The sequence below is a fragment of the Neofelis nebulosa genome, chromosome 16, assembly GCF_028018385.1.
Source record: "Neofelis nebulosa isolate mNeoNeb1 chromosome 16, mNeoNeb1.pri, whole genome shotgun sequence".
Classification (NCBI taxonomy): Eukaryota; Metazoa; Chordata; class Mammalia; order Carnivora; family Felidae; genus Neofelis; species Neofelis nebulosa.
The window spans coordinates 1,907,155-1,924,877 of record NC_080797.1 but is presented as its reverse complement, the minus strand read 5'-3'; the positions used below and the strand labels follow the sequence as shown (position 1 = coordinate 1,924,877).

Here is a 17,723-nt window from a genome sequence, read left to right as displayed (position 1 = left end):
GGGCGGGCGCGGGGGCGGAGCCAATCAGCGCGCGGGTCTGAGCGGAGGGGGCGGGCGGCGGCGCGGCGCGCGCGAGCCGGGCTGACGCATCTGGCCGCGGTTCCCCGGACCCGGAGGGGGGCCGGAGGGGCGGGGGGGGGGGGGGGAGGAGGAGAAAGAGCCGCGCGTGCGCAGTGGCGCGGGGAGGAGAGGGACCTGGCAGCAGGGCTGCGAGGCTGCGAGCGAGCCGCGGACCGGGCAGGCGGCGGGCGCGCGCACCATGGGGGAGAAACCGGGCACCAGGTAAGGGAGGTGGGGCCACGCGGCGGGACGTGGGCGGCGGCTCGGAGCTGGTGCCGGGACGGTCCCCAGACAAGGACACCCGGGAGAGAATCCGGGAGCCGGACGCCTGGGTCCCTAGGGGGCAGCCATCCGGGGCCGCACGCCCAGGTCCTCGAGGATAACGAGGGGGACGCATGCCGGGCCCCTGTGCAGAAAGCGAGGGCTGAAGGGGACCAGGAAACCGGCGCCTGGGTTCTCGCAGGGATGTGGGGGCCGAGCGACTGGGCTCTCCGGTGCGGGCTGCGATGCAGGGGCGGAGGAAGGAGGAGCAGGTGGCCAGCCCCGAGGGGTCGGGTATGGGAAGGCTGGATGCCGGGAGGGGATCCCCCCTCCCCAGACTCGTCCCGAGCTGCTGGAAAGCCTCCTGTCCAATGCCCCACGGGCAGTCGGGCTGTCCCAAGGGCCAGGTGGCTCTGCTTCCAAACTTCTGCCTTACCCCAGGTTGCCAGGAGCAACAGCTTCATCTTGGGGGAGCGGAGTGCATGACGACCCTCCCCGCTTCTGGGCCTCACTCCTCTTCCCGGAGGTGAGGGAAGCCAGTATCTGCCCTGGGCACGCCATCCACTCCCCGGATGTTTTCTGTGCAATCGAGGCTCCTTCCTTCCACTGATACCCCGAGTTCTCTTTTTTGGTCTCTAGCAAAATCCACTTCCTGTTGTGGCCCAGCACCCCCAAGGGGGCAGTGGGTGAATGCCTGAGTCCCTGGGGAGCAGGAGGAAAAGAGGAGAAGATTGGGGCTGTGTGCCTCTGTCCAGAAGGGATCGGGAACAGGGCCCTGGTACCGGGCTGTCACTTGTTCCGCCAAAGATGATCATAGGAGCCCCGCCGCTCCCCAGCCACAGAGTAGGAGAACCCAGGCTTCTGAGCAGCAAGCAAGTCGAGCAGTAGTGGAGAGAGATGACCAGAGGGAGGCCTGATGTCCCGGATCAGGGCTCAAACACCCCCCGGAGAAAGGGGAAGTCACTGACTTGAGGGAGGCCCCCAGTTTCCGTTATGTGGTTCACGGAGGGGAATGGATGGACCAGAGGGGGGACTGCTGACTTGGCACAATTCCCGCCACCCCCATCCAGTTCTGGGCCACAGGAAATGGAGAGAACATCTGCTTCTGCGGGCCCCCTCCGGTCACCCCCATGATCTGCCTCCTTGGCCAGCCTCGGTGTGCACGTGCTGTGCCTCCCTAGCCTGGGCTCCTAAGGGCAGGTGCCCAGCAGCCGCTCCGGGGCAATTACCTCAAACCACAGCCCGGTGGCTTTCCTCCTAATAGGGAGAAACACCGGGACAAGGAGGAAAACTAGAAGCAAAGGGGAGGGAGAGCTGGATGCCACGGCAGTCAGCCCCCAGGTTGGGTCAAGAGGTGGTGCTTTATTCTAGCTGCCGCCGTATCAGCGCTTACTCTCCCTAATTGCATGGGGATACCCAGGGACTTCCATACCCTTTGCCTTATGGCCTTTGGTTATCTTGACCTTCTGGGAAGAAGGGGGGAGCGAAGTTGTAAGAGCAAAACTAGGTGGGGAGAAGGCAGGGCTGGAGGAAGGATGGGCAGGTTGGCAGGATATCCGAGGACCCTTCCAGGGATCGCGGCTGAGCGGATTGGGATAAGTGAGGTCAGGCCCGCAAGTGGCCAGAGCACAGGGGTCTCTGGACACCTACCTACCCTCTCAGCAACGGGTAGAGTCCGGGCTTCGAGCGTTTCAGCTCTGGGAAGCGAGAATCCCCCTCAACTCAAGGAACTTAAGCCCAACTGCAGAGACAGGAGAGTGTAACGGCTTACTGACAAAGGGCATGGGCTCAGAGCCAGACTGCCTCCGATTCATCTGAATCCCACCATTTACTTGCTCTGGGGCCTTAGGCAAAATCCTTCCCCTCTCCTGTGCCCTCGTTGTCCTCACCTGTGAAATAGGACTATTAGGCCCTCCATCGTTGGGTTGCTAAGACTATTAAATGAGATAACACATGCCCCGCTAAATGTCAGTCCACACCATCATCTTCATGGTCCGGCGGGCGTTGTGCTGGGGACGCCCGACTGGATGAGGTCTGTGATGTCCACGGTCTACCTAGTGACACACGGTCCACAGCTAACTGCCCGGACACGCTATCACAAGTTTTACCACCGGTGAAACATCAAGTGTGACGGGAACCCCCTGATAAAAGGGGGGTAACGGGAGTCCGGGCTGGCTCTGGCTTCTGGAGGAGGTGATATCTGGGCTCGGCCTTCAAAGACAAGTGAGCTTTGAGGCTGCTGAGATCAGGGATGGGGAACCCTTGGAGGTTAACGGAGTAGGGCCGGGCTTAAGTAGTGCCTCCCTCCAGGTAGAAACCACTTCAGGAGCGAAAGCCGGGGCCACTGCCCTCCAGGTACTCTGGCTGTCTTTGGAGCCCAGAGAAGACAGGTGGAGGGTTCGGTCTTCGACCGACACAACTACCGCCTGCCTATTCGGGTCCCTCCGGGGGATGTCCTCTGGGAAGAGCCTGGGTGGTTTCTGGGCAACCAGTGACTACTGACTGCCACAGGAGGGGACCTAGAGTGAGAGTGCACGGAGGAGGGGGGCCCGGGAACATTAAGGACCTATGGCCGCCCTTCTGGTGAGAAGTGGGAGGGGTAGGGCTGGCAAAGCCCGGAAGCCTCGGGGCTGAATCCTGGGGGCGGGCGAACCCTGCTTCTCAGGCCGGCTCGGGAGGTCCCTGCCGAGTCTGACGGAGGCAGTGGGGCTTCCCTTTCTGTTTTGTTAGGGTCTTCAAGAAGTCGAGCCCTAACTGCAAGGTGAGTCGGTTTGCCATGCTGCTTCTCCTCCCAGCCCTCTGTGGGCCCGAGCAAGGCCCGGCCCGCGCCTAGATGATCCCCAACCTCTAGCCTCCACTTCCTGTGACAGCTGAGAGCCCACTTCCTTCCCTCCTGAAGCCCCTTGCCGCCGCAAAGGCTGCTCGCCCCTGCACTCAGCCATGGGCTGGGTGGGGACCGGCCTGAGGCCAGATGAAGGGGGAGGAGCCCCAAGCCCCAGCTGTGACCCTCTTAGGAGCCGAGCTCAGGGTGCCTGGGGTGGGAACAGTTAGCACCCCCCAGGCTATGGCCTGTGTATCCCAGAGGAGTGACACCACAGCCTGCTTTCTAACTGGCTGCCTGGGGCAAGTCCTCCCCAAGCCCCACCACCCCACCCCACATACACACACGCACGCACACGCGCGCACACACACACACACACACACTTGCTTGACTTGCGGGGCAGAGGTGTGACAAAAGCCTCAAGGTTGGGTAGTCTGGGAAACCCCACTGTTGTCCCCTGCTCCGAAGGAAACCCGGGGGGACACCCCAGCCTGGGGAGGCCACGGGCAGGACGGCCCCTCCAGGGTTCTGCTGCCCTGCACCCACCTGCCCTGTCTTCCCTGTGTCCCTTCTACATCCTCAGCTCACCGTGTACTTGGGCAAGCGGGACTTCGTAGACCACCTGGACAGAGTGGACCCTGTAGGTAAGTGTGCCCACGTCCCCCAAGAGGGGAAGAAGTCCCCGGGGCCGAGGGGTGGAGGAGAGGCCCTGACGGGAAATGAGCTCATGCGGCGGCGTCCCTTTCCCAGATGGCGTGGTGCTCGTGGACCCTGACTACTTGAAGGACCGCAAAGGTACCGGCCGACGGGAGGTCGGGGCGGCAGAGGAGGACGGGGCCCCAGAAAGAGGGCGGAGAAGGCAGTGGGAGTGGGATTTGGGCAGGTTTCGCGCTGCCCAGGAAGGAGCCGCTGCGGCTAGGTGCTGGGGGGCTGGGGGAGGGGGGGGGTCCTGACCGCCCCGCCCGGCCCTCCCTCGCCAGTGTTCGTGACCCTCACCTGCGCCTTCCGCTATGGCCGCGAGGACCTGGACGTGCTGGGCCTGTCCTTCCGCAAAGACCTGTTCATCGCCACCTACCAGGCCTTCCCCCCCATGCCCAACCCGCCCCGGCCCCCCACCCGCCTTCAGGACCGGCTGCTGAGGAAGCTGGGCCAGCACGCCCACCCCTTTTTTTTCACAGTGAGGACGCCCCTCACCCTCTGCAGGGCAAGGGGTCTGGGACTGAGGTGGGGGGAGGGGGTGGCCAGGCGCCTGTCCGGTGCAGATCTGGAAGAAGGGTGGGAGGGGGAGCAGACCCACCTCCCTCGCTCTGCCTGCCTTCAGGAAGCCCTTGTCTCTGTCTCCTCCCGGGGGCCCCTTCCTTCTTACTTTCTCACCCCCCGGCCTCCTCCAGCCTCTGAGCTGAGATTGGGAGAGAGATTTGGGGACTCTCTGGGAGAACTGAAGCCTCCCCTTTCCTCTGCCGCAGATCCCCCAGAACCTGCCCTGCTCCGTCACGCTGCAGCCGGGCCCAGAGGACACGGGGAAGGTACGGCAGGAAGGGCTCTGAGGGCTCCCGGGGCAGAACAGGGCCCAGTAGGAGCCTGGGGCACACCCGAGATGGGGGCTGTCAGGGAGAAGCGGGGTGGGAACCGTCCCCAGTGGAAATACGGTGTGTGTGGGAGGGTCACCGCTCACGTGTGACTCAGGAGCTGCACGCCCATGGGGAGTATGGGGGCTCACTCAGCCAGGTACTGGGCCTTTAGCAGAGGCGGGGGGACGGAGCCCCAGGCCCCACACTCCTCAGACTGTGATGAGGCAAGAGTCCCTGATGAAGAGGAGGGAAGGAAGGGCGTGGTGGCAGAGGGGACCTTGTGTAAGACGTGACCTTTTCTCCTCCTCCTGAGGCCTGTGGAGTAGACTTTGAGATTCGAGCCTTCTGTGCCAAATCGCTAGAAGAGAAAAGCCACAAAAGGTGAGGGAACCGAGCCCCTGTATGGTTTGATCGTGTCCTCCCCTCTCCCAGGAGCCCCAGGCCCGTGGGAGGGGGGGGCGGGGTGGGGGGGCGGTCTGGGTGTCTGAGGCCCGGCCCCTCCCACCCCTCCTCCCCACCCCCAGGAACTCTGTGCGGCTGGTGATCCGAAAGGTGCAATTTGCCCCAGAGAAACCCGGCCCCCAGCCCTCAGCAGAAACCACACGCCACTTCCTCATGTCTGACCGGTCCCTGCACCTCGAGGCTTCCCTGGACAAGGAGGTGGGGTGCAGGAGGGTGACGCAGGTGCTACAGTGCAGAGGGATCCCCGGGGGAGGGCTGGAGCCGCTTGTCAGGGCAGCACGTCCACCGGGCTTGGGCCTGGGTTTAGAGGAAGAGGGAGCCACGTGTCTGCGTGGGGGGAGAGGGGCACGCTAACAACAGGGACCCGCAAAAATCGACCGCATCCCCTCAAAAGCTGTACTACCACGGGGAGCCCCTGAACGTCAACGTCCACGTCACCAACAACTCCACCAAGACCGTCAAGAAGATCAAAGTCTCTGGTAGGAGGTGGGGGATTGAAGGGGGTCTCGGGGGAGCTATTTTCAGCCCCAGGACATACCCTGACGTGAGAGGCCCAGCCGGGGGGCGGCGGGGGGCCGGCCGGTGGTCCGAGTGCGGCGGGCAGCAGTCTGCGCCCCCTGCTCAGCCGCTGACCCCCCACACCCCACAGTGAGACAGTATGCCGACATCTGCCTCTTCAGCACCGCCCAGTACAAGTGTCCTGTGGCTCAGATCGAACAAGAGTGAGTATCAGAATGGCCTCGGGCCCCCGCCTCAGAGCAGAACAGCAGGCCCCGGAGGGTGTGAGCTGGGGATGGCATTGTCCCCAACCGTCTCCACCTACGGGGGCCTTCCCTCCGCAGGCTGGTGGCTCTGAGCCGTTCGTTTCCTTGGGCGGGTCGAGCTGTGCCCAAAGGGAGAAGGGCTGGCGTGGGGGTGGGAGCAACCTCGTCACCTGGCCCGGCCCCTCCTGGAGCCTCGTCCTCTCGCCCCCGCTCCCCAGTGACCAGGTGTCGCCCAGCTCCACGTTCTGCAAGGTATACACCATCACCCCGCTGCTCAGCGACAACCGGGAGAAGCGGGGTCTTGCCCTGGACGGGAAGCTCAAACACGAGGACACCAACCTGGCTTCCAGCACCATGTGAGGGGGGCGGGGTGGGGGCAGGGGGTTGTCCTGCAGACCAGGAGCCACCGGCGCGGTCAGTGCCGGCTGTGCCTCGGGCTCTGTCCTGGGAGCCAGGGCTGTGTCCGGGCACAGGACAGACCGGAGATGCTAGGCAGGGCGGGCGGACAGATCGGAGACCGGCGTTGAGAAAAAGCAAGGCAGAGAAGACAGACATAAGGCAGGGGTGTGGGCAGGGGGGGTGTTAACTTTAAGCAGGGTGGCTGGGGAAGCCATAACCCTGATGTGAATTCGGAGTAAGGACCCAGAGGCATAGGAGACGTGCCTACGCAAGGAGGGGGTGTTCCGGGCGGAGGGAGCGGCAGGCCCACTCCAAGGTGGCCCGGGCCCGGTCTGTGGGAGGAAGCGAGAGGGAGGGGCTGTGGCGCCTCTGGGCAGGGGCAGCCCCCAACGGCCACAGCTTCGCAGAGTCAGGGCTGGGTCCACCCCCACCCCCACCCCCCCGCTCTGGCGCCCGTGTGCGAGGGCACACTGCATGAGCACACACAGCGGGCCGGAGGCCAGCGTGGTGACAGCGAACCACAGGACGGGTCGGGGTGGGGTCAGGGTAACAGAACTAGACAGCGCGGACTGTCAGGTCACAAGGACTTCAGCTTTTGCTGCGAACGATGAGAAGCCACCAGAGGGTTCTGTGCAGAGGGGTGCCCGGCCGTGAGGACAGCACGGCCCTGGCGGCCAGCGCCCGGACACTGATGGGAGCCCGCGGGGGAGACCTCGGGGCGCGGGGGTGCGGGGGGGCCGTGGTCTAGCTCCTCCCCCTGATTGCAGCGTGAAGGAGGGCGCCAACAAGGAGGTGCTGGGAATCCTGGTGTCCTACAGGGTCAAGGTGAAGCTAGTGGTGGCTCGTGGCGGGTGAGTGCGGCCGGGCAGCGCGGGGTCACCCTGTTTCCCGGACGTGGCCGTGCTGGCCCCTCATGCTGTGTCTCCTCCCCCCCCCCCCCCCCCCCCCGCCACAACCCAGGGATGTCTCTGTGGAGCTGCCTTTTGTCCTCATGCACCCCAAGCCCCACGATCACATCACCCTCCCCAGGCCCCAGACAGGTGAGTATGCCACCCACCCCGAGCCCCCAGAGGGACGGCCTGAAGCCAGGCCGGTGGAGAAAAGCTGGCCCTTCCGGCACCCACCCACCCGCCCCCTCTCCTCGCCTCAGCTGCTCCTGAGACAGACGCCCCCGTGGACACCAACCTCATTGAATTTGACACCAAGTAAGAAACTCTCCCCTGCCTTCCTAGTCTGAGCCCTTTGGACGGGGACTCCGGGACTCCCAGACCTGCCCTCTCCCCACGGTCCCCTGTGGGGGCGGGCCAGGGCTGGAACATCACCTCCCCAGGGCCTAGCCTTCCGTGGGAGGCTGCCTGCCACCGTCCCTTCTTTGTCCCTTCTCGCCCACACGCCCAGTCCTGTTGCTGCTGGGGCCCCCCTGTCTCTGGGAGGGCGGCGGGGGCACCGAGAAGAGGGTCTCGAGCCCTCACCTCACCCCTGCTTCCCACCGTCAAGCTACGCCACAGACGACGACATCGTGTTCGAGGACTTCGCCCGCCTGCGGCTGAAGGGGATGAAGGACGAGGATTACGAGGACCAGTTCTGCTAGAGGGGGTGGAGGGGGCGGGGCCAGAGGGGGAGGGTCCCAGCCCGGCCGCCCTCCCTGCGCTCAGCACCGAGTCCTTGGCGGACCCCTCCGTCCTCCCTCGCCTGTGGCTCCCGGACACGCACTGGACCCTTCTCTTGTTGACCGTGGGCATTACTTGTTTGACCCCAGCTGTGCCTCCACAGCCCCCCCCAGCGGGTGGCTCAAACCTGCATCTTCTGGAGGGGGTCCTGGAAAGGGGAATGACAGTAGGGAGAAGGGGAGAGAGCTCCCACATCCGACATCCTTCCCCCCCCCACCCCCACACACACACACTCTGCCTCCTTCTCCTTCACGAGGAGACCCTGGGGTGGGGGGCAAGGCCACTTCTTTGTTTCTGAGCATAAAGAAGAAAATAAACGTTTTAATAGGCGCGAGTGTATGTGCTTTCTGTGCAGCTGGTGAGGACACACAGGTGCTCGTCCGTGACTTGTGCTCGTGGCCGAGCACCCAGCCAGCCTCTCCTGTGTCCCAGCACAGTGCCGGGCACAAGGCTTGTCAATAAACGTCCCATCGAATGGGCTGTGACTGTGTTCCAAGGGTAACACAGAAACTGACTCGGTCAGTCCAGACTCACAGGTACCGTTTGGTAAAGCCACGAAATACACTTAGTCATTTGTAGGGGAAATAGAAACTCACTTCCTGGGACGCCTGGGTGGCTCAGTCGGTCGAGCGTGACTCTTGATTTCAGCTCAGGTCACGATCACAGGGTCGTGGGGTCGAGCCCCATGTTGGGCTTGGAGGCTGCTTAAGATTCTCTCCCTCTGCCCCTCTTCCCTGCTCACTTGCTCTCTCTAAAATGAAATAAAATTTGGGGCGCCTGGGTGGCTCAGTCAGTTTAGCGTCCGACTTCAGTTCAGGTCGGGATCTCACAGCTCATGGGTTCGAGCCCCGCGTCGGGCTCTGTGCTGACAGCTCAGAGCCTGGAGCCTGCTTTGGATTCTGTGTCTCCCTCTCTCTGCCCTTCCCCCACTCATGCTCTCTCTCCGTCTCTCTCTCTCTCTCTCTCTCTCTCTCTCTCTCTCAAATAAACATTAAAAAAATTTTAGTGAAATAAAATTAAAAAAAAAAACCTCACTTCCCTGTAGACCGGCTACCCTTGGGTGTTGGGCGGACAGACGCTTCCCTATCGCCGCTGACACGTGTGACCGTGCAGTGACCTGCTGTGACAGTGTGTCCGTCTCCACTGCTGTGTGACTGCTCACCCACTCCGTTCCTGGGGCTTGGTGGCAGCCCCCCCGCCCCGGCCTCACCGGACATCCCGCGGGGCCTGCCTGGCCACCCTCATTCTAACCCAGAAGCCAAGGCTTGGGCGGCCGGCGGGGGTCACCGCTGTGGGCAGGTCCCAGAGGCAGCCCCCTGGAGCTCATCAGGCACTCCCTGAGGCTTGGCCACTGTCCCAGGCGGGGCGGCGGGGACTGAGCGCCACCCCACTGGCGTGCCTCACCTCCGTCACCCACTCTGTCACCCACCCGTCCTCCCGTTTTTCTCTTAAGGCCCGATCATCCGTGATTGAACGAGATCTTGGCGTTAAGTCCCTATTAGGTGCCGGGCCTAGGAGAGGGGCGTGGCAGGGACCAAAGCAAACATGAAACCACTCCCTAGTTATTTGATGACAGCATGTGTGCTACGAAGGAGCAGCACAGGAGCCACGAGAACGCGCGACAGGGAGTTCTGACCCAGGCTGGGGTCTGGGGAAGACTCCCCGGAGGAAGTGACCTTTGAGCAGGGAACCCGCGGGAGAAGAGGGGCCGGGGCATCCCGGGCACCAAGTGAGAGCGCGGGGACAGGGCGTGTTCCAGGCACTAAAAGAGGCCAGAGGGACTGAGGGACAGAGATGGCCAAGGGCAGAGTAGTTCCAGATGGGGCTGGGGGGCCGGCGGGGCAGCTCACACAGGCCTCTAGCCTACGGCTCACCGCCTCACGTCAGACCACCGTTTACCCACAGGTCCGAGTCCTGTCAAAACGCCAGTGACCTCGTGCGCCCCTCTGCAGAGGCCGCCGCCCCGCCCACCCTGGCCTTTTGTCACAGAGGAGGAATGCTGGCAACCCACGGACCTCTCGACCTTCTCAGGGGGATCGGGCCCTCTGGGAGGCACAATGAAAACGCGGAGCCCCAGGCTCTCCCTTCCCAGACTCTGGTTCGGCAGGTCCCAGGAGGAACCCACCAGTGTGGATTTGGGGAACTGACACACGATTTGAGAAACAGTGTCTTTTTTTTTTTTAAGCTTTTTATGTTTTTTAATGTTTTTAAAAAGGAAAAAGGGGCACATGATTTAAACAAACAAACATCGGAACCGTATGCGACGCTAAACAGTGAAGAGAAGGCTCCCTCCCGTCCTGATCCCCAGCCAACCCCTTCCTCGTTCCCAGAGGAATCACTATCGCCCATTCCTTGGTTATTCTTCCGAAGATGCTGTTCAGACTCAGTCACACCTGTCTGAGTGGAATACATATTTTGCACTGTTTTGAACGGACGGCAGCATACCGTGAGCCCTTTTCTACACCTGCCTTTTTCCCTGGTGGTGAGGCGGGGAGAGCATTCCTTTCTGCAGCGATACATATAGATCTCCCTCATTCTTTTTTTTTTTTTTTTTTTTTAATGTTTATTTGTTTTCAAGACACAGAGGGAGACAGAGCACCAGTGGGGGAGGGGCAGAGAGAGAGGGAGACACAGAATCCGAAGCGGGCTCCAGGCTCCGAGCTGTCGGCACAGAGCCCGATGCGGGGCTCGAACCCACGGACCACGAGATCGTGACCCGAGCCGAAGTCGGACGCTCGACCGACTGAGCCACCCAGGCGCCCCAGGACAACTTCTTAAAAGCAGACTTGCTGGGTCAAAGAAGGTGAGCGTCTTTTGGGTTCTACCAACCAAGCAACCATTGTAAAGTATACAGTTCGGTGGCATTTAGTGCACTCACAATGTTGTGCGGTCATCGCCTCTAGTTTCAAAGTATTTTGCTTCTGATATTTTATTGTTATTTGAGTGAGAGAGAGAGAGAGAGAGAGAGCAAGCAGGGGAGAGGGGCAGAGGCAGAGAGAATCCACACTCAGCGCGGAGCCCGACACGGGGCTCAATCCCAGGACCCTGGGATCGTGACCTGAGCCCAAATCAAGAGCCAGATGCTCAACCAACTGAGTCACCCAGGTACCCCTGCTTCTGACATTTTTAATAATTCACTTCTTAATGGCTTCTTGGGTTTTTTTGTCGCAAAGCTCTTGGCCCTTCTGCTCCCTTGCAATTGGAGCTTTTCTTTCCAGATTGAACTTGGAGCCCACGATACCAACCGGATCTCATCAGCACCCTCAACCTCTTTCAAACACCTGCTCTCAACACCCGCTCCCACCCAGCCCCCGGCTCTGTCCACCCGCCACCCTGAGCGCCCCGCTCCAACACAGGGCCAGGGAGCGCTGCCAGAGAAAAATCACACAACCACATGCATTCATTCATTCACTCATTCATTCAACAAATGCTTTTTAACACATGCTACGTACCAACACTGCGGGGCACTGGGTACACATTTGGGGCCACTGCCAGTTTATGGTCTCTAACCTTGGCCGGGCCCTCAATTCCTGATGACCCTTCATCCCTCTCCGTGTTCCTGGTCACCTCCCTCTCGGGCTTGAGTCCCACTCACTACATTCCAAACCTTCCTCACGCTCATAGCGAACAACCTTCGGTTGTTCACGGAGATGAGGCTAACGGGGACGAATGATTTCAATTTCCCGCCTCCTCCCCACGAACACGGACATCGATCCCCATTCTCTGTACAGCCAAGGTCAAGCTGCCTTCTCCTGTCCAAAGCTCATCCCTCCCCCTGTGCTCAGATCTCTCCCCTCCCAAGTCCTCTGAGACCCTGATTCATCAAACCACCCCCCCCCCCAACTTCAACCGCTGCCCCTCTCTACTGGTTCTTCCTCCAAGGTCCGTAAACCCTCGCAAGTCGCTTCTATTCAAGGAAGGAAGGACACCGGAGAAAAGACACTCTTCCACACGAAGCAAATCCCTAGTCATTTCCTCCTTACCATTTCACTTTCACTGCGCTGTTATGTTCCAAGTTATATGTGCACACGGCTTAGGAAGTCGGGTGCAACAAGGCCTATACCCCTTCCCTCTCCGGCTCCTTTCTCCTCACAGGCAACCGCTTGCACCCCCTTCGGATGTTTCTTTCGGTATTCACCTCCAGATCTCCAAACAATGTGCTTCTGTTGCTACTTCTTGATTTGTAAGCATCCCCTACCGGCGTCCCAGCACACGAGGTGAAGACTGAGCTCCCGTCTGCCCCTCCCCCCCGCCGGGGAACCCTCGCCATCCTGCCATCCTGCCCGGGCATCCCATACTCGGGGGGCAGGGGGGGGGGTGGTTGGGTCAATACTCAATATTTCCATTGTTATGCTCACACATCCGTCATCTACAGTTGTCACGCGCGGGATATCGATGATCTCTCTCTTCTTGTTTCCCCTGAATAACTATCGTTTCAAGAATCTGCTTTTTCTCTGAATTCATCACTAAGGCTGCCCTGTACTCTCCCCCCAAAAGTCTATATATCCTCTCAGGACGTGCAAAACAAAACAGACGCTTGTCTCTTCCCCCTCCATGAAGACAGCCTTCCAGAAGCCTCCTTCACCTGCTCCGGGCTGAGCGGGCCATTCTCCATGCCCGTCACCCTGGACTTCCCCTCAGCTGGTGTTCCTGTTTGCGCCTCTCCAGTGTTGAAGGCCTTCCCCACGACCTGGAGCCCGTATCTTCCTCTTCCACGTCTTCTTCTAAATACCTCCTGAGAAAGGGAACTGGGTAGAGAACTTTGAGACCTTAAGGTCTTTATTCCATCTTCATTCTGGCTGTTGTGAGGCCCACGACTCCCCTAACATGTTCGAGAACGGTAGCTGGCCACCTGGGGAAGGACTGGATTTCCTAGAATCCAGGAGCCGGGTGAGGCCGTCTGACTGTCTTCTTCAGTGGAATGTGAGTAGAAACGATCTGGGCTACTTCCTAGTCAGACCCCTGAGCCAGGTGCACCCCCCTCCCCACTTCTCCTTGCCCCTCGCTGCCGGCTACGACCCAGGGACATCAGCAGCCCAGTTGTGACAGGGCAGATGGCGATGCCCCAGAGCAGCAGGGCTCCTCGGACGTCACTGTGCACACACATCCCCTGAGCACCTTCAAACACAGATACTGATTCTGAAGTTCTGTGGTTGGGGAGGGGCAGGGGGAGGGTGCCCGGGCGGCTCAGTCAGTTGAGTGTCCAACTCTTGGTCTTGACTCAAGTCATGATTTCACGGTTTGTGGGTTCGAGCCCCACCTCGGGCTCTGTGCTGGTGATGCAGAGCCTGCTTGGGATTCTCTCTCTCTCCCTGTCTCCCTCTCAAAATAAGTAAATAAACTTACCAAAAAAAAAAAAAAAAAATTGGGGGGGGGCGCCTGGGTGGCTCAGTCGGTTGAGCATCTGACTTTGGCTTAGGTCATGATCTCACGGTCCATGAGTTCAAGCCCCACATCAGGCTCTGTGCTGACAGCTCGGAGCCTGGAGCCTGCTTCGGATTCTGTGCTCCCTCTCTCTCTGCCCCTCCCCTGCTCGCACTGTCTCTCAAAACAAAACAAAACAAAACAAAACTCTGTGGTTGGGCCTGAGATCTGCATTCCTAACAACGCCATCAGCACTGCTGGCCTGCAGACCACACTGTGGGATACACAGTGGCAGAGTTGCAGGGCTGGCCTTGATCTTCGGATGATCCGTGGAGTGTGCTGAACTACCCACACTGGACCGTTCTCTGGGGAAAAAGGAAGTTCTGTTTTGTTGTGTCATTGCATTCTTAGCCTCTATCCTAGCGCAGCTGGAGGACAGAATCCCAGATCGGAACAGCTCAGTACATAAACCTTCACTTATTTTCACTTTCCTTGTTTTGTTTTGTTTTAATTTTTTTTAAGTTTTTTTTTTTTTACACTTCTCCATTTAAGTAATCTCTACACCCAACATGGGGCTCAAACTCTCTACCCAGAGATCAAGAATCGTGCGCTCTTCCAAATGAGCCAGGCAGGCGCCCCAGATCTTGTTTTTCAATACAACTGTGCCCTGGGCGCCTTCCAGAACCAAAGACCCTCTGTTTCCATCTTCAACAAAGAAACCTCCAGTAACGGGATGGGGCTGAGTAGCTGCAGAGATGTATGCAGTAAGGAAAAGACTGGTCACGAGGTGGGGGTGGGGGTCCTAACTACCTCAAATAACCCGCTTCACTTTAGTATCACCTCTACCCCAGTTGTGCATTAATTTAAGAGTGAATCAAGTTGCAGGGCGCCTGGGTGGCTCAGTCGGTAAAGCGTCTGACTTCTGCTCAGGTCATGATCTCGCGGTTCATGAGTTCCAGCCCCGTGTCAGGCCCTGTGCTGACAGCTCAGAGCCCACTTTGGATCCTCTGTGTCCCCCCCCCCTCTGCCCCTCCCCTGCTCATGCTCGCTCTCTCTCTCTCTCCCTCTCAAAAAAATAAACATTGGGGTGCCTGGATGGCTCGGTCGGTTAAGCGTCCGACTTCTGCTCAAGTCATGATCTCAAGGTTCCTGTGCGTGGGGCTCTGCGCTGACATCCCAGAGCCTGGAGCCTGCTTCAGATTCTGTCTCTCTCTCTCTCTCTGCCCCTCCCCAACTCGCACTCTGTCTCTCTCTCAAAAATAAACAAACATTAAAAAATTTACTAAAAAGAGTGAATCAAGTTGCTTTTGGGTTTTCTTTACTGCCGGCTTAATTACCACTTCACTACTAAATCGGTTACCACTTATCCTCTGTTTTCCAGCTTCTATCTAAAGTTTTGCAATTAGTTCCCCTCTCTCTTTGACCCCTTAATACGATCCTCCTTGTTATTTCCTTAGGATTTTAAAAAGGAGTGGAGTTGAATGCCGGATCCCCGAGTTGATCTGAAAGTCTCCATTTGCTAACCCCGTGTGAACTGGCTTCATTCTCAACCTTCCATAGGCCGTCGAGGCGGATCTTTCCAAAAAAGGTAAACCTGGTCATAATCCACTTCTCGGAGATCCTTTAAGGGCTCTCAAGTGCTTTCAGAACAAAGTCCAAATTACTCAGCCTGCAAGCCGCCTTCTCCTGATCCGGCTCGCACTTCAGTCTGGCCGCTGCCACACTCCACTCACTGGGGCCGGGCCGAACGCCTTGCTGTACTCGGGCTGGGCCGGGCAGGCCCCTTCTCAGCACCATGCACCTGCCGCGCTGATCCCCTTTTCCATCCAACCTCCCGGTCACCGGGTTAATTAACCCCTAAGACCCGATTCTGGCAAGGCTGCATCCCCAAATCCTCGCTCTGTGCTCCCGAAGGTGCACCCTGAGCGTGCCTCTCGGCAAACATCGACCTCACTGTCACGTGGGACTCCATCCCCTTCACCTCCGGACCCCCAGACCCCACCGCGTAATAGGGAAGCGGAAAGAGGGAAAGGCTGAGATTGCCAAGCCTGTGCTTCAGTGGGGCTGCAGCCCAGGAGGAAGCGCTAGGACGAACAACGCAACACTCACCAAGTCAGGCTCTGCCCCGGCCTCGCCGGACGCCGACGGAGCCCACGGCCGTCCAGTCCGGAGGGACACCCCAGAGCTGCCGCCATCGCCACCCGGCACCAGCAGACGCGCGATAAATTCTCATAGAAGAAATCAAATAGATACCCCAGGGCAGTGTCGCGAAAGAGGACAGGTCTGAATGACCTCAGTCCAAGGAATGAAATGTTTCACCACCGCCTCTTACCACAGGTGGTCGCGAGGTGGCGGCGGCGGCGCAGACCGGGGCGTGCGCACGGCGCCCTGGGAGTTGTAGTTCACCGGGTGACTACCCCCGCCCCAGCAAGGCGAGGCTGCGCTGAGCATCCTGGGAATTGTAGTCTCAGCTAGAGAGCGACCTGCGCAGGCGCAAGCTGACAGCCACTTCCGGGCTCGAGCGTCGAGTTTCGCCGAAGAAGAAAACCCCGCGGAGGAGTCCCGGAGTGACCATGGCGACCTACAGCCTGGCGAACGAGAGGCTGCGGGCCCTGGAAGACATCGAGCGGGAAATCGGCGCCATCCTCCAGAATGCAGGTTCGGGACGCGACGGCGGTACTGGCACCGCCCGCCGCCAGGCAGTGGGGACGGGAGGGAGCCCGAGTGCTCGCGCTGCGGGGCGGGTCCCGGGGCGGGTCCCGGGGCGGGGCAGCACCCGGCCAGCCCCGCCCTCTCTCCGCCCCGCAGGTACCGTGATCCTGGAATTGTCCAAGGAGAAAAGCAACGAGCGGCTCTTGGACCGGCAGGCGGCGGCCTTCACGGCGTCGGTGCAACACGTGGAAGCGGAGCTGTCGGCTCAGATCCGCTACCTCACCCAGGTGTGTGTGCTGGGAGGTCCTGCGCGCCCGCCTGGCCCTCCGCCTAAGCGTTAGCCTTCGGGGATCGTTGACCTTTGGAGCCAGACGGGACTTGGCCGTCCACACTGGCACCACCCACGACCCAGCCGGATGACCCTTGGCAGAACCTCCCCTCTCCAGGGCTGGCTTCTCCTTCTAAAAAGAAAGTCCTGAAGGCAGGCCCGCCTGCCTCACTGCTCTGCATCACATGAGCTACTGGGACAGGGAATTCCCAAGGACTTGTAAACAATGCCAAACCCACAGGACTTTGCACTTAGAAACTTGACCTGACCTCGTGGGTTTGAAGTGGTTACGTGGAGAAAAGGGACAGGGTCGAGAGGGTTCTGAAGTCATTACAACAGCAACAACCATTTGCTAAGATTTTGCAGCATGCCAGACGCTGCATTATCTATTCCTACAACAGCTCTAGGGAGTAGTTGTTGTTACCCACATTTTACAGATGAGGTTAAAAGAAGTTAAGTGATTTACCCGAGGTCACCCAGCCACCGCCCATGTGCCATAATGGATTCACACTCAAGGAAGAAAATGATACAGGAGACCGGATGCTTGGGTGGGGAGATGGGGAAGGGAAGGGGTGCTTCACCGATCAATGTGAATGTCCCCTAGGTGGCCACGGGGCAGCCCCATGAGGGTTCCAGCTACTCTTCGAGGAAGGACTGTCAGATGGCCCTGAAGCGAGTGGACTACGCTCGCCTCAAGCTCAGTGATGTGGCCCGAACCTGTGAGCAGATGCTGGAAAACTAGGCCAAGCAGGTGGAGTGAGAGCTCGGAGGAGGACCCGGGATAGGGCCTGTCTGCACCCAGGACAGAACCCAGACACCTGTGCAATGGGTAGTGTGGGCCGCCACATACACGCCCTGCTGGCCAGAGGATATGGGGACAAAGGGACTGAAAATGGGGGGTGGAGAAACTTGGCAGACCAAGCCTGCCACAACTCTGCCCTGGTTCCTGCTCCTGCCCTCCATGAAAGTGCTGGCGAGCTCAGACAGACGGAGATTCAGACACCAAACCCACTTCCTCCAACACCGTGTGACCCTGTCGCAGGCCTCTGCAGACGGGACTAATGAAGACACGTTCTTCATTGAAAGAAGCAAAAACAAGAACTAGGGGTTTTAATAATAAAAACAGTATCAAGAAAAGCAAGGAGCCCAGACTCTCACTGGAACATACGTGGGTGATACAGGGATTGGGGGAAATGAAACCAAACTGCGTGGGCCCCCCCGCCGGGGAGCAGGGGTGGGAAAGCCCAGGCCCGCACTGTGGGAGAGGAAGCAGGAGGGAGGAACAGCTGGTGTGTGAAGAGAGACGGTGGCAAGTGGGGAGACCCTCAGCGGAGAAGTTGAAGCCAAGAACTGCGGTGAGGGAGCAAGGGG

General features: G+C 59.7%; 2 protein-coding genes across 6 annotated transcripts; both read left to right on the top strand.

Moving 5' to 3' along the window:
- The first annotated feature begins 191 nt into the window (after positions 1-191).
- On the top strand, positions 192-8,338 carry ARRB2 (arrestin beta 2). Of its 5 annotated transcripts, XM_058702873.1 has the most exons (16): positions 197-282; positions 763-847; positions 3,052-3,082; positions 3,726-3,786; positions 3,893-3,937; positions 4,123-4,319; positions 4,609-4,668; positions 5,027-5,094; positions 5,238-5,373; positions 5,570-5,654; positions 5,825-5,897; positions 6,158-6,295; positions 7,106-7,189; positions 7,299-7,378; positions 7,489-7,543; positions 7,836-8,338. In XM_058702873.1, exons 2-16 carry the CDS (start codon positions 804-806, stop codon positions 7,927-7,929), a joined length of 1,251 nt encoding a protein of 416 aa, XP_058558856.1. In that variant the 5' UTR covers positions 197-282; positions 763-803; the 3' UTR covers positions 7,930-8,338. The 5 variants fall into 5 exon arrangements, with proteins under 5 accessions (XP_058558857.1, XP_058558856.1, XP_058558858.1 ...); XM_058702874.1 differs by lacking the exon at positions 763-847 and having other exon boundaries at positions 192-282; XM_058702871.1 differs by lacking the exon at positions 197-282 and having other exon boundaries at positions 304-847.
- A 7,416-nt stretch (positions 8,339-15,754) lies between these two features.
- Positions 15,755-17,489, top strand: MED11 (mediator complex subunit 11). Its single transcript, XM_058702881.1, has 3 exons — positions 15,755-16,030; positions 16,181-16,311; positions 16,957-17,489. Exons 1-3 carry the CDS (start codon positions 15,946-15,948, stop codon positions 17,092-17,094), a joined length of 354 nt encoding a protein of 117 aa, XP_058558864.1. The 5' UTR covers positions 15,755-15,945; the 3' UTR covers positions 17,095-17,489.
- Positions 17,490-17,723: the final 234 nt, after the last annotated feature.

What these genes read in the sequence shown, in the direction of transcription:
- ARRB2 (XM_058702871.1), top strand. Translation starts at nt 567, where the DNA reads ATGCAGGGGCGGAGGAAGGAGGAGCAGGTGGCCAGCCCCGAGGGGTCG. An exon ending in CTAGTGGTGGCTCGTGGCGG is followed by an intron (nt 7,190 to 7,298) that starts GTGAGTGCGGCC and finishes GCCACAACCCAG; the next exon opens with GGATGTCTCTGTGGAGCTGC. An exon ending in CCTCCCCAGGCCCCAGACAG is followed by an intron (nt 7,379 to 7,488) that starts GTGAGTATGCCA and finishes TCCTCGCCTCAG; the next exon opens with CTGCTCCTGAGACAGACGCC.
- MED11 (XM_058702881.1), top strand. Translation starts at nt 15,946, where the DNA reads ATGGCGACCTACAGCCTGGCGAACGAGAGGCTGCGGGCCCTGGAAGAC. An exon ending in CGCCATCCTCCAGAATGCAG is followed by an intron (nt 16,031 to 16,180) that starts GTTCGGGACGCG and finishes TCCGCCCCGCAG; the next exon opens with GTACCGTGATCCTGGAATTG. An exon ending in AGATCCGCTACCTCACCCAG is followed by an intron (nt 16,312 to 16,956) that starts GTGTGTGTGCTG and finishes AATGTCCCCTAG; the next exon opens with GTGGCCACGGGGCAGCCCCA.